At 42.2% G+C, this 11,781-nt stretch overlaps 1 protein-coding gene and 1 pseudogene across 1 annotated transcript; one reads left to right on the top strand and one right to left on the bottom strand.

Annotated features, from left to right (window-relative positions):
* The first annotated feature begins 2,097 nt into the window (after positions 1-2,097).
* LOC118362025 (DNA-directed RNA polymerase I subunit RPA2-like) lies at positions 2,098-8,327 on the top strand (annotated as a pseudogene).
* A 708-nt stretch (positions 8,328-9,035) lies between these two features.
* On the bottom strand, positions 9,036-10,434 carry nanp (N-acetylneuraminic acid phosphatase). The gene is made up of 2 exons (XM_035799382.2): positions 10,221-10,434; positions 9,036-10,065 (listed from the first exon to the last, which is right to left on the bottom strand). Exons 1-2 carry the CDS (start codon positions 10,308-10,310, stop codon positions 9,424-9,426), a joined length of 732 nt encoding a protein of 243 aa, XP_035655275.1. The 5' UTR covers positions 10,311-10,434; the 3' UTR covers positions 9,036-9,423.
* Positions 10,435-11,781: the final 1,347 nt, after the last annotated feature.

Here is an 11,781-nt window from a genome sequence, read left to right as displayed (position 1 = left end):
ACGCATCCTATATCGACACCTATATCGAACCTGAAAGGCCGCTCAGCAAGGAAGAAGCCACTGCTTTTAAACCGCCATTTAAAAAGCCAGACTACAGTTTGCAACTGCACGAGGGGACAAAGATAGTACTTTTTGGAGAAATGTCTTCTGGTCTGATGAAACAAAAATATAACTGTTTGGCCATAATGACCATCTTTATGTTTGGAGGAAAAGGGGAGATGCTTGCAAGCTGAAGAACACATTTACATTACATTTTACATTTAAGAAGAACACCATTCCAACCGTGAAGCACGGGGGTAGCAGCATCATGTTCTGGGGGTGCTTTGCTGCAGGAAGGACTGGTGCACTTCACAAAATAGATGGCATGAGGAAGAAAAATTATGTGGATATATTGAAGCAACATCTCAAGACATCAGCCAGGAAGTTAAAACTTGGTCGCAAATGGGTCTTCCAAATGGACAATAACCCCAAGCATACTTCCAAAGTTGTGGAAAATGGCTTAAGGACAACAAAGTCAAGGTATTGGAGTGGCCATCACAAAGCCGTGACCTCATCCTATATACATTTTGTGGGCAGAACTGAAAAAGCATGTGTAAAATAGTGGTGATCCTAACTGACATAAGACAGGGAATTATTTACTAGGATGAAATGTCAGGAATTGTGAAAAACTGAGTTTAAATGTATTTGGCTAAGGTGTATGTAAACTTCCAACTTCAACTGTGTGTGTGTGTATATATATATTCAGTGGGGCAAAAAAGTATTTAGTCAGCCACCAATTGTGCAAGTTCTCCCACTTAAAAAGATGAGAGAGGCCTGTAGTAATTTACATCATAGGTACACTTCAAATATGACAGACAAAATGAGAAAAATAAATCCAGAAAATCATATTGTAGGATTTTTAATGAATTTATTTGCAAATTATAGTTAGACCTATTGATATGAGTGTTCTGCAGCAACGTAAGAAAACACGATTTTGTTTGAGGAAGTCACTGATATGTATTTACGAGAAAGTGACCCAGTTAATTGTTACCTGATTGTCTTAAAAAAAACATAATTTTTTAAAGGCTTCAATTCAATTTGATGTCATTCTCCCCAGTACGCCACAAAATCTGACCCAAATACTGTTACCTTTCAACTTTGAGCTGATGTTCACTGTGTCCAGGTTAGCTTAGCTAACGCAGGAACTTGGTTGTAGTTATAGTCTGCCATTTAAAACCATGTGGTTAGATGTTTTAGAGTTTGTGAAATGTTGGTTTTCCATTTTCCTTTTCAGGCCATTCCTCCCTTGGAGTTTATGCTTAGAAATGACCGGATCAGCTTGGCGTTAGCGGAGGCCATATAAACGAGTGGTGGGCAAAGGGAGCATCTGCCGGGACCTGATGGTGTTCCCATCAGAGTGCAGAGGGAGACGCTGCTCATACCGGGAAACGCTTGTGGTTAGCTTGCCAGTAGACCCAACCATACCATATCCGGATCTACCCCATTCATAGACGTTAACCGCTTTAGCCCCTATAGACGATAGTGTCTTCTGGTCGGGCGCTCGTTTTGACCATTAAAATGCATCTTTTGAGAAATTATTGAAGAAAAAAGTAGGTTAAATTACTACACACATTTTATAGGTTTAGTGTTCCCACACGTCCATATCTCCATGTTACAGTGATTGTTTATTAAAGACAGGCTACCTGTGTGAATTAGCTATATAGCGTGCTACGAACAGTAGTTATTCAACTGGAGGAATACTACAGTTGATCTTTCCAAAACTGCTACAGTAAGTGTATATATATTTTTTTTAAATATTATTTATGCTGAAATGAAAGATAAGCGGCATAAAAGTATGGTTTCAAAAAACATTTCCCAAGCGATAATTATTGACGTTTTTAAACGTTAAATCCCAGCGTCGGAATTGTATTTCTCTCAACCAATTTTGGGCGAAGCTAACCATTGAAAATCCGACTGATAAAGAGGGTTTTCTAGAGCTAATCCGGATTGTACTGTATATGACTGTCAAGACACGGTTTATCTACTCACAACACTTGCCCATTGTGATGAATTTAAATTGTGAGCTGTGATTCATCACAGACAGATGTCAACTGGTCCATGAATGGGATTACCAAAGGCATCATCAAGCAGTCCCTGGGCCAGGTGTCCATCATGGTGAAGTCTAGGCTGTGTAACCTGCATGGGCTCCCTCCCAAAGAGCATCACAAGGAGGCGGAGGTAGGAGAATGGCATGCTTCCTACCCCACAGCACATCTGTGGGAACTATTCAATCTAATAATTTGTGCTTCAAAGCAGAAATAAAGGCACTTTTTAGGTCTTACTTCACATTCTAATATCTCTCCTTTTCTCTGCCACACTCTCTATCCTCATTGAAACAGGAGGTTATTTTGTGAATGGGATCTAGAAGGTTATTCGCATGCTGATCATGCCAAGAAGGAACTACCCTATTGCTATGTCAAGACCCAAGTGGAAGAACAGAGGCTAGGGATACACTCTGTATGGTAAGCAAGGCAGTTAATGTACAGTATGTGGAGGGTGTTTATGTACAAGCTGAACATTGCAGTGTTGGAGTATTTAAGACGTAAGTAGCCGAACATTGATTTGACATTTGAGTCATTCAGCAGACACTGTTACAGGAGTAATTAGGGCTAGGTGCCTTGATCAAGGACGCATCGACAGACTTTTCACCTAGTCGGCTCTGGGATTCGAACCAGCGACATTTCAGTTACTGGGCCCAACACTTAACCGCTAGGCTACCTGCCGCCCTCATTATCACCTTGATCCAGACAGAAGATCAAGCTATGCTTTGTGTGAAGGAGGAGTGCACAGCTATCAATATGAACCTGCATTACCTGGATAACGGGACTGCGATGCTCAAATTCATCTACCAGAAAGAGCTCTTCTTCCTGCCCCTAGGTTTTGCACTGAAGGTGAAATGAAGCAGTGATATTTGGAACAGGAACATGCATGTGACTAGAGCAGGGCGATATATCGAATTAATTTGATTAATTCAAATTTATTTTTGCACAATATTCCCAATGCCTGTATCGCAAGAATTTGTTTTTATGAGCGTTCATGTCTGCTTGTTCTCATGTATTTTTGGTCTCGTCTCTTTCATTCCTTCTGTGCATCTTCCATTTACATCAGCGATCTGAATATAATGACGAGATGCTCATGTCGCTGCCCTAACAATTAGAGCCGTTGACCCAAATGGCGGGAAGGCAGGCGACAAGTTTATGTCCAAAATAAGCTCGTAGAAACGCATTGGGTTTATTTTGGACATATTTTTGCAAGAGTGAAGCCTCGCGCATCTCCTCTTCCTCTGTTTACACACACACACCAAGCCCCTCCCCCTGCCACTCACACCAACACAGTTGAGAGATCACTTCATCTCTGACAAGCGGTTTCAACTCACTATTTGCATTTGAGGTTTGGTTCAACAGAATCGGTCATATGGATACAAACACACTGAGACATTATTTTCTCTAATAGAGAAGTTAACTTCTCTAACAATATCCTTCTTATGTTTCAGCTGCTCAAATTGCACGCAGAGCAGACACTACTAAATCAGGAGTATTAAAGAACGTTGATTATGGAAAATGTATGCTAGCAGCATTTTAGCCAAAGACTGTTCTACTTGCTGTCTAGTCTATATTTTATAAATGTGCAATAAGCATAAAACACCATTTATACAAGTAATTGGCAACTCATTCTGAGAAATGAGGTAGGTCACTTGATTTCAACATCTGAACAAAGTGGAAAGGCTAGCATGCTGTTCAATCAGTTGGAGACGGACAGAAAGGTGTGTTCATAACGATTCAAATGTTCTCCCTTGTTAGCTAATCAATACATACAAGTTGGCTAAACTTGAAATATAAAGCACGTGGGCTTGTGCTTGAAAGATTGAGACCTATGTTAATTTTCTAATGGCTGCTGCAAGAAGTTAGTCATTATTAGTGAATTTGCATTATGCATAGTTCTGGTCATTTTTTATATATACAGACTTGAAAGCCAGATCATGATTATTGAAAATAAGCAGGTTCAATTATTTTGATAAAATAATTATACACTGCTCAAAAAAATAAAGGGAACACTAAAATAACACATCCTAGATCTGAATGAATGAAATATTCTTATTAAATACTTTTTTCTTTACATAGTTACATGTGCTGACAACGAAATCACACAAAAATTATCAATGGAAATCAAATTTATCAACCCATGGAGGTCTGGATTTGGAGTCACACTCAAAATTAAAGTGGAAAACCACACTACAGGCTGATCCAACTTTGATGTAATGTCTTTAAAACAAGTCAAAATGAGGCTAAGTAGTGTGTGGCCTCCACGTGCCTGTATGACCTCCCTACAACGCCTGGGCATGCTCCTGATGAGATGGCGGATGGTCTCCTGAGGGATCTCCTCCCAGACCTGGACTAAAGCATCCGCTAACTCCTGGAAAGTTTGTGGTGCAACGTGGAGTTGGTGGATGGAGCGAGACATGATGTCCCAGATGTGCTCAATTGGATTCAGGTCTGGGGAACGGGCGGGCCAGTCCATAGCATCAATGCCTTCCTCTTGCAGGAACTGCTGACACACTCCAGACACATGAGGTCCTACATTGTCTTGCATTAGGAGGAACCTGCATATGGTCTCACAAGGGGTCTGAGGATCTCATCTCGGTACCTAATGGCAGTCAGGCTACCTCTGGCGAGCACATGGAGGGCTGTGCGGCCCCCCCAAAGAAATGTCACCCCACACCATGACTGACCCACCGCCAAACCGGTCATGCTGGAGGATGTTGCAGGCAGCAGAACGTGCTCCACGGCGTCTCCAGACTGTCACGTCTGTCACATGTGCTCAGTGTGCACCTGCTTTCATCTGTGAAGAGCACAGTGGCGAATTTGCCAATCTTGGTGTTCTCTGGCAAATGCCAAACGACCTGCATGGTGTTGGACTGTAAGCACAACCCCCACCTGTGGACGTCGGGCCCTCATGGAGTCTGTTTCAGACCGTTTGAGCAGACACATGCACATTTGTGGCCTGCTGGAGGTCATTTTGCAGGGCTCTGGCAGTGCTCCTCCTGCTCCTCCTTGCACAAAGGCGGAGGTAGCGGTCCTGCTGCTGGGTTGTTGCCCTCCTACGGCCTCCTCCACGTCTCCTGATGTACTGGCCTGTCTCTTGGTAGCGCCTCCATGCTCTGGACACTACGCTGACAGACACAGCAAACCTTCTTGCCACAGCTCGCATTGATGTGCCATCCTGGATGAGCTGCACTACCTGAGCCACTTGTGTGGGTTGTAGACTCCGTCTCATGCTACCACTAGAGTGAAAGCACCGCCAGCATTCAAAAGTGACCAAAACATCTGAGAAGTGGTCTGTGGTTATCACCTGCAGAACCACTCTTTTATTGGGGGTGTCTTGCTAATTGGCTATAATTTACACCTGTTGTCTATTCCATTTGCGCAACAGCATGTGACATTTATTGTCAATCAGTGTTGCTTCCTAAGTGGACAGTTTGATTTCACAGAAGTGTGATTGACTTGGAGTTACATTGTGTTGTTTAAGTGTTCCCTTTCTTTTTTTGAGCAGTGTATTATAAGTGGGGCTTAAATTTAGCCTAATTACACACACCCTGAATTCCTTAGATTATTGCTGACGGTTTGAAATGCAGTGTATTTGAACTTTAATTGTACAACAGCTTCAAACATATATCGTGAATCGGCCATGAATTTGAAAAAAATTGATAGGATTTTCAGGCCATATCGCCCAGCCCGACATGTAACATTTTATTAAAAACCTCTAGGAGTCGATGTCCGCACCCCTGCATAAACCAAATTAGCATAATACAAAAGTTCTCAAAAATATTACAGTTCATATAAGGAAATCAGTCAATTGAAATAATTTCATTAGGCCCTAATCTAAGGATTTCAAATGACTGGTAACACAGATATGCATCTGTTGGTCACATATGCCGTTAAAAAAAAAAAAAAAATGGGCCTCGGGATCTCGTCATGTTATCTCTGTGCATTCAAATTACAATTGACTAAAATGCAATTTTGTTTGTTGTCCGTAGGTTATGCCTGTCTATACTATAACCCCACCACAACGTTAAAATCAGCAAACCGCTTGCCCACATGGTCTGCGATTTGAGGCTGGTTAGACGTACTGCCAAATTCTCTAAAACGATTGGAGGTGGCTTATGGTAAAATTAACATTAAATTCTGTGGCAACAGCTCAGGTGGACATTCCTGCAGTCAGCATTCCAATTGCACATTCCCTCAACTTCTGACATCTAGCATTGTGTTGTGACAACTGCACATTTTAGTGGCCTTTTATTTATTAACATTTCAAGGATGATCAATGGAAACAGGATGCACCTGAGCTCAATTTCAAGTCTCATAGCAAAGGATCTGAATACTCATGTTTTAAGGTATGTTTTTAATTTTAATACATTTGCAAACCTGTTTTTTCTTTGTCATTATGTGGTATTGTGTGTAGATTGAGGACATCTAATTTAATCAATTTTAGAAAAAGGCTGTAACGTTACAAAATGTGGAAAAGGGATGCACTGTATATACTGTACTGTATATATTAAAATGAACAAGTGTTTTGTTTAATTCTGTGTTTGCATGTTTAGAAGGAATGTGTAGATGAATGCTCATGGTTTCTGTCTTTTCCTACCAGATCCTGAACAAGTCATCATGAGAGAGGAACTTTGGTCGTGGCCGTGTTTACAAGACAGAGCCGGTTGAGAAGAAGGGTGAGGACAACCTGGTGTTTGGGGTCAAACCTGGTGGTCCCAAGGTAATGGACAAACTGGATGCTGATGGTCTGCCCCCCCCCCACTCCCCCGTCGGCACCATGCTACAGTACTGAGACACCTTCTACAGCCACCTCAACACCGGACAGAGCTTTGTCAACTTCTATACTTGAGCCTGTCTCTGCTCTATGATAATGAGTCGGCCAGATGCAGCTGCTAATGCAATTTATAACCTGCTGTTTTCTCTCGCTTGCGTAGGAGTCAAGAAAGCTGGTAGACAACATCAAGGAGTGCAGCAACGACGCTGGTTTAACTGCATCTGCAATACGGTGCGATGGCCCTGTAAACCCACCATCGGGGACAAGTTCGCCATCCAGAAGGGCATCCTGAACCGCCTGTGGCCTGCCGAGGACATGCCCTTCACAGAGAGCGGCAAGACCACCGACATCCTGTCCAATCCCCACTGCTTCCCCTCCCCCATGACCATTGGCATGCTCATCGAGAGCACGGCTAGCAAGTCAGGCGTCCTCCACGGCCTGTGCCAATATGCCACGCCCTCCACCTTTTCTGAGGAGAACTCGGCACTGGAGCATTTCAGCAACATGCTACGCCAGCTACAGCCACTGTAGCTCCGAGCGCCTCTCCAGCTGGCCTCAGCGGCCTTGAGCTGGATGGGGACATCTTCATCGGCGTGGTCTACTACCAGCGGCTACGTCACATGGTCTCCGACAACTTCCAGGTTCGGCCGCGGGACAAGGTGACCAACCAGCCGGTGGGCGGGAGGAACATACAGGGGGGCATCCACTTTGGGGAGATGGAGCGTGAAGACCCCTGCTGGCGCACGGGATCTCATTGCTGCTCCACGACCACCTATTCAACTGCTCTGACTGACTCAATCCTCAGGCCGACTCTTTTTCTCTGTATATATCAATGATGTTGCTCTTGCTGCTGGTGATTCTCTAATCCACCTCTACGCAGATGACACCATTCTGGAAACAGCATCTCCAATCCCAAATTTGATCTAGAATCAGCTTCCTATTTCGTAACGAAGCCTCATTCACTCATGCTGCTGAACATACCCTCGTAAAGCTGACTATCCTACCGATCCTTGACTTCGGCAATGTCATTTACAAAATAGCCTCCAACACTCTACTCAGCAAACTGGATGTAGTCTATCAAAGTGCCATCCGTTTTGTCACCAAAACCCCATGTACTACCCACCACTGCGACCTGTATGCTCTCGTTGGCTGGCCCTCGCTACATATTCGTCGCCAAACCCACTGGCTCCAGGTCATCTATAAGTCTTTGCAAAAGGTAAAGCCCCGCCGTATCTCAGCTCACTGGTCACCATAGCAACACCCACTCGTAGCACCCGCTCCAGCAGGTATATTTCACTGGTCATCCCCAAAGCCAACTCCTCTTTTGGCCGCCTTTCCTTCCAGTTCTCTGCTGCCAATGACTGGAACAAATTGCAAAAATCACTGAAGCTGGAGACTTATATCTCCCGCACTGCCTTTAAGCATCAGCTGTCAGAGCAGCTTACTGAGCATTGCACCTGTACACAGCCCATCTGTAAATAGCCCACCCAACTACCTCATCCTCATATTGTTATTTATTTTTGCACCCCAGTATCTCTACTTGCACTGCTTCATCTGCACATCTATCACTCCAATGCTAATGCTAAATTGTAATTATTTTGCCACTATGGCCTATTTATTGCCTCCCTAATCTTACTACATTTGCACACATTGTATATAGATTTTTCTATTGTGTTATTAACTGTGCGTTTGTTTATCCCATGTGTAACTGTGTTGTTGTTTTTGTCGCACTGCTTTGCTTTATCTTGGCCAGGTCACAGTTGTAAATGAGAACTCGTTCTCAACTGGCCTACCTGGTTAAATAAAGGTGAAAAATAAAAATGGTCTCTAACCTATCATAAATAATGGCTGAGTTAAGAGAAGTCAAAGGATAGTTGGAATCTACAAACATTTTTTAAAGATATTGCACAGTAACTGTAATATATAAATAACATTTGTCATTTTGCAGACGCTCTATACACCGAGACTTAGAATTAGTACATTCATCTTAAGGGGGCTAGGTGAGACGACACATCACAATCATATCAAGTACATTTTCCCTCAGAGTATTTGTCAGCATACAATACTGTAAATCAGTCTGTTTAGAGTGACATTCTGTAAGAAAATACACTTTGATGGTGTACTTTAAGCATTAGACAAAGTTGCATTAGACAAAATTGATTCATGTGACCACTAGGGAAAGTGAGTTTTGACATTTAGTTACTTTTCAGAATGACAATCACGACACATTCAAGTGGCTCAGTTGTTTCGGACCTGTGCACAGGCTTCAGCTTCATATTTCCAGTAAACTACATGTAATACCTACCTCCACCAACAGATAACATAAATTGACAGAATTATACATTATTGCATTAGAGAGTAGAGACAATGAACAATGAAACAGCATTTTGGTAGGTAAGCAAATAATTGTTGCTGTAAAATAATTTTGTCTTTCATCCAGATTGAATATGAAAGAAAATAAGATGATTTTGACAATCCCTTTTACAAAAAAAAAAGTGTTTTCATTAACTCAGGCCTTTGGAAACAATCTTCATGTGATTGGTTTAGACATTGTTCCCTGTACTTTCACTTCAACTTGGCCAGCACCTCAGGTAAATCCAGCACAGAGGGAATGGTGTAGTCTGGATTGACAGATCCCTCAGGTGGACACACCCCTCCGTTATTAATCCACACTGTGGCTCTAACCCCTGCATTAAACCCCCCGACAATGTCTGTGTCCAGGGAGTCTCCCACCATAACACAGTTGTGAGCCTGCACCGCGAGCAGGCCAAAGCAATGGTTGAAGATGGAGCGGGCTGGCTTCTCTTCTGCATGCTCTCCCCCCACCACCACAGCATCAAACAGCCCCTGACACTCCAACGCCACTACCTTCTCCCTCTGTGTCTGGGTCTCTCCATTGGTCAGCAGCAGCAGTTTGTGGCTGGTCCTCAGCTGCTTCAGCAGGGTAAGTACTGGAGGTGTTATGGTTAGAAGCTCCAGGCGAGTGTTCTTCCATTGGTAGTAGCACTCACTGGCAAGGGTGGGGTTAGAACTGGGACTCCCATCCATAACCTCCTGGATGCTCTCCTCCCAGTGGCTGATCCGCACCTCATCTATTGTCCTACCACCAGCTGGGTCAAAGGTCTCGTGATGGAGCTTGTTCTTAAATCTGTCACAAATGGCAATGGTGTGTTCATGGTCTAATGTTGTCTTCAAGAGCTCTGTGACCTAGGAAATAAGGAAATCAATGCTGATCGTAATATGTGTACCTAAACAACCCAGGGAATGTTTTGATCAAGCAAATGACAATCGATTCAAGTACCTGTAAGCCTACTTTACTCGAGGGGAAAAATGGAATGTCATGAAACGGCCGTGCTACTCACTTTTTGAATGGCCACTCCACCGGCACCCGCTGTGTCAATGAGCGTGTTATCCAAGTCGAGCAATATCGCCTTGATACCTTCACTGTTCATTGCCGCTATCAACAGGTTACAAAGAAATGTAATGTTAGTATAGCTTTTATACGGCGAAACAAGTTACTAGCTAGCTACTGTAAATGCATGCCTTCAAATGCGGAAATGTTGGCAATAAAGAAACGCATTATGGGAGCTGTAGGTTTTCAGATCTATTTTTTTCGGTTTTGGCCACTAGAGAGCGTCAATATATCACGTAAAACAGTATAAATTCCAGATAAATAGGCCTATTTGCAAGTAATTTCAAGGACATCTGCAACCCCAATCTAAAAGCCTTTTAAAGCTACAATATGTAACTTTTTGGGTGACCCGATCCAGTTATGGATATATGATTCTCATTGAAAACAAGTTAAGAGGCGGTAGATTGTTCAATGTGCGATATTTTTATTCTTCCAGTTCTTAAATTTAGTTGTGGTTTATTTTTGTACACCAGCAAACAGCTGAAAATACAATATTTTTGGTTATGGAAAATATATCTCACAGCAGTTTAGATGGTACAATGACTCCTTGTTTTGTCACAAACTGAAATTAGGCGAGTATTCAAATTTTAGCAACCAGGAAATGGCAGAGCGATTTATGCATATTGCACCTTTTAACTAAAGATTTACCCATACATTACTTTCACAAATGTATATAATTTATGATGCATGAGTTGCAATTGTTTTTAAGTTAAACCATTTGTTTTATTTTTATGAAACTCTTGCTTGAGTGATCAATTCAAATCTAAGTATACAGTGCTTTGCAGAGTATTCATACCCCTTTTATCTCTTCAAATTGTGTTAAGTGTGATTTAAAATGTATTTAATTGTAATTTATTGTCAACAATGAGCTCAATACTCTGTCAGTGGAAAGAAAATAGAGATTAATTAGATATGTTAACTAATATATAGTTATTGCAGTATTCAGCCCTTTTGTTAAGGCAAGCTGAAATAATTAGCTCAGGAGCAAAATTTGGTTTAACAAATCACAGAATATGTAACCTGGACTCTGTGGGAAATAATAGGGGTTAACATGATTTTCTTATGACTAACCCTTCCTCTGTCCCCATACAGTACATACATCTGTAAGGTCCCTCAGTCAAGTTTTGAATTTCAAGCACAGATTCAACTACAAAGACCAGGGAGCCTATCAAAGCCTCATAAAATGCCAGTGATTGGTCGGTAACAATATCAAATCAGACATTGAATATCTCTTTAAAGCATAGTGAAGTTAATAATTAATGCTATGGATTATGTATTAAACCACCCAGACACAAAGATACATGCGTCTTTCTGAACTAAGTTGCAGGACAGGAATGAAACTGCTCAGGAATGTTACCATGAGGCCATTCATTGGTGGTTGTAAAACCGTTACAGACTTCAATGGCTGTAATGGGAGAAAACTGAGGATGGATCAACAAGATTGTAGTGACTCCACGAGAATGATTTAAATGACAGAGTGAAAAGAACAATACAAATATACAGAATGCCTA

The sequence above is a fragment of the Oncorhynchus keta genome, chromosome 2, assembly GCF_023373465.1.
Source record: "Oncorhynchus keta strain PuntledgeMale-10-30-2019 chromosome 2, Oket_V2, whole genome shotgun sequence".
Classification (NCBI taxonomy): domain Eukaryota; kingdom Metazoa; phylum Chordata; class Actinopteri; order Salmoniformes; family Salmonidae; genus Oncorhynchus; species Oncorhynchus keta.
The sequence above is the reverse complement of the archived record's forward strand: the minus strand, read 5'-3'. Positions and strand labels throughout refer to the sequence as shown.

Coding starts and splice junctions, on each gene's coding strand:
- nanp (XM_035799382.2), bottom strand. CDS start 10,310: ATGAACAGTGAAGGTATCAAGGCGATATTGCTCGACTTGGATAACACG. Junction 10,066..10,220: donor GTGGAGTGGCCATTCAAAAA/GTGAGTAGCACG, acceptor CTTATTTCCTAG/GTCACAGAGCTCTTGAAGAC.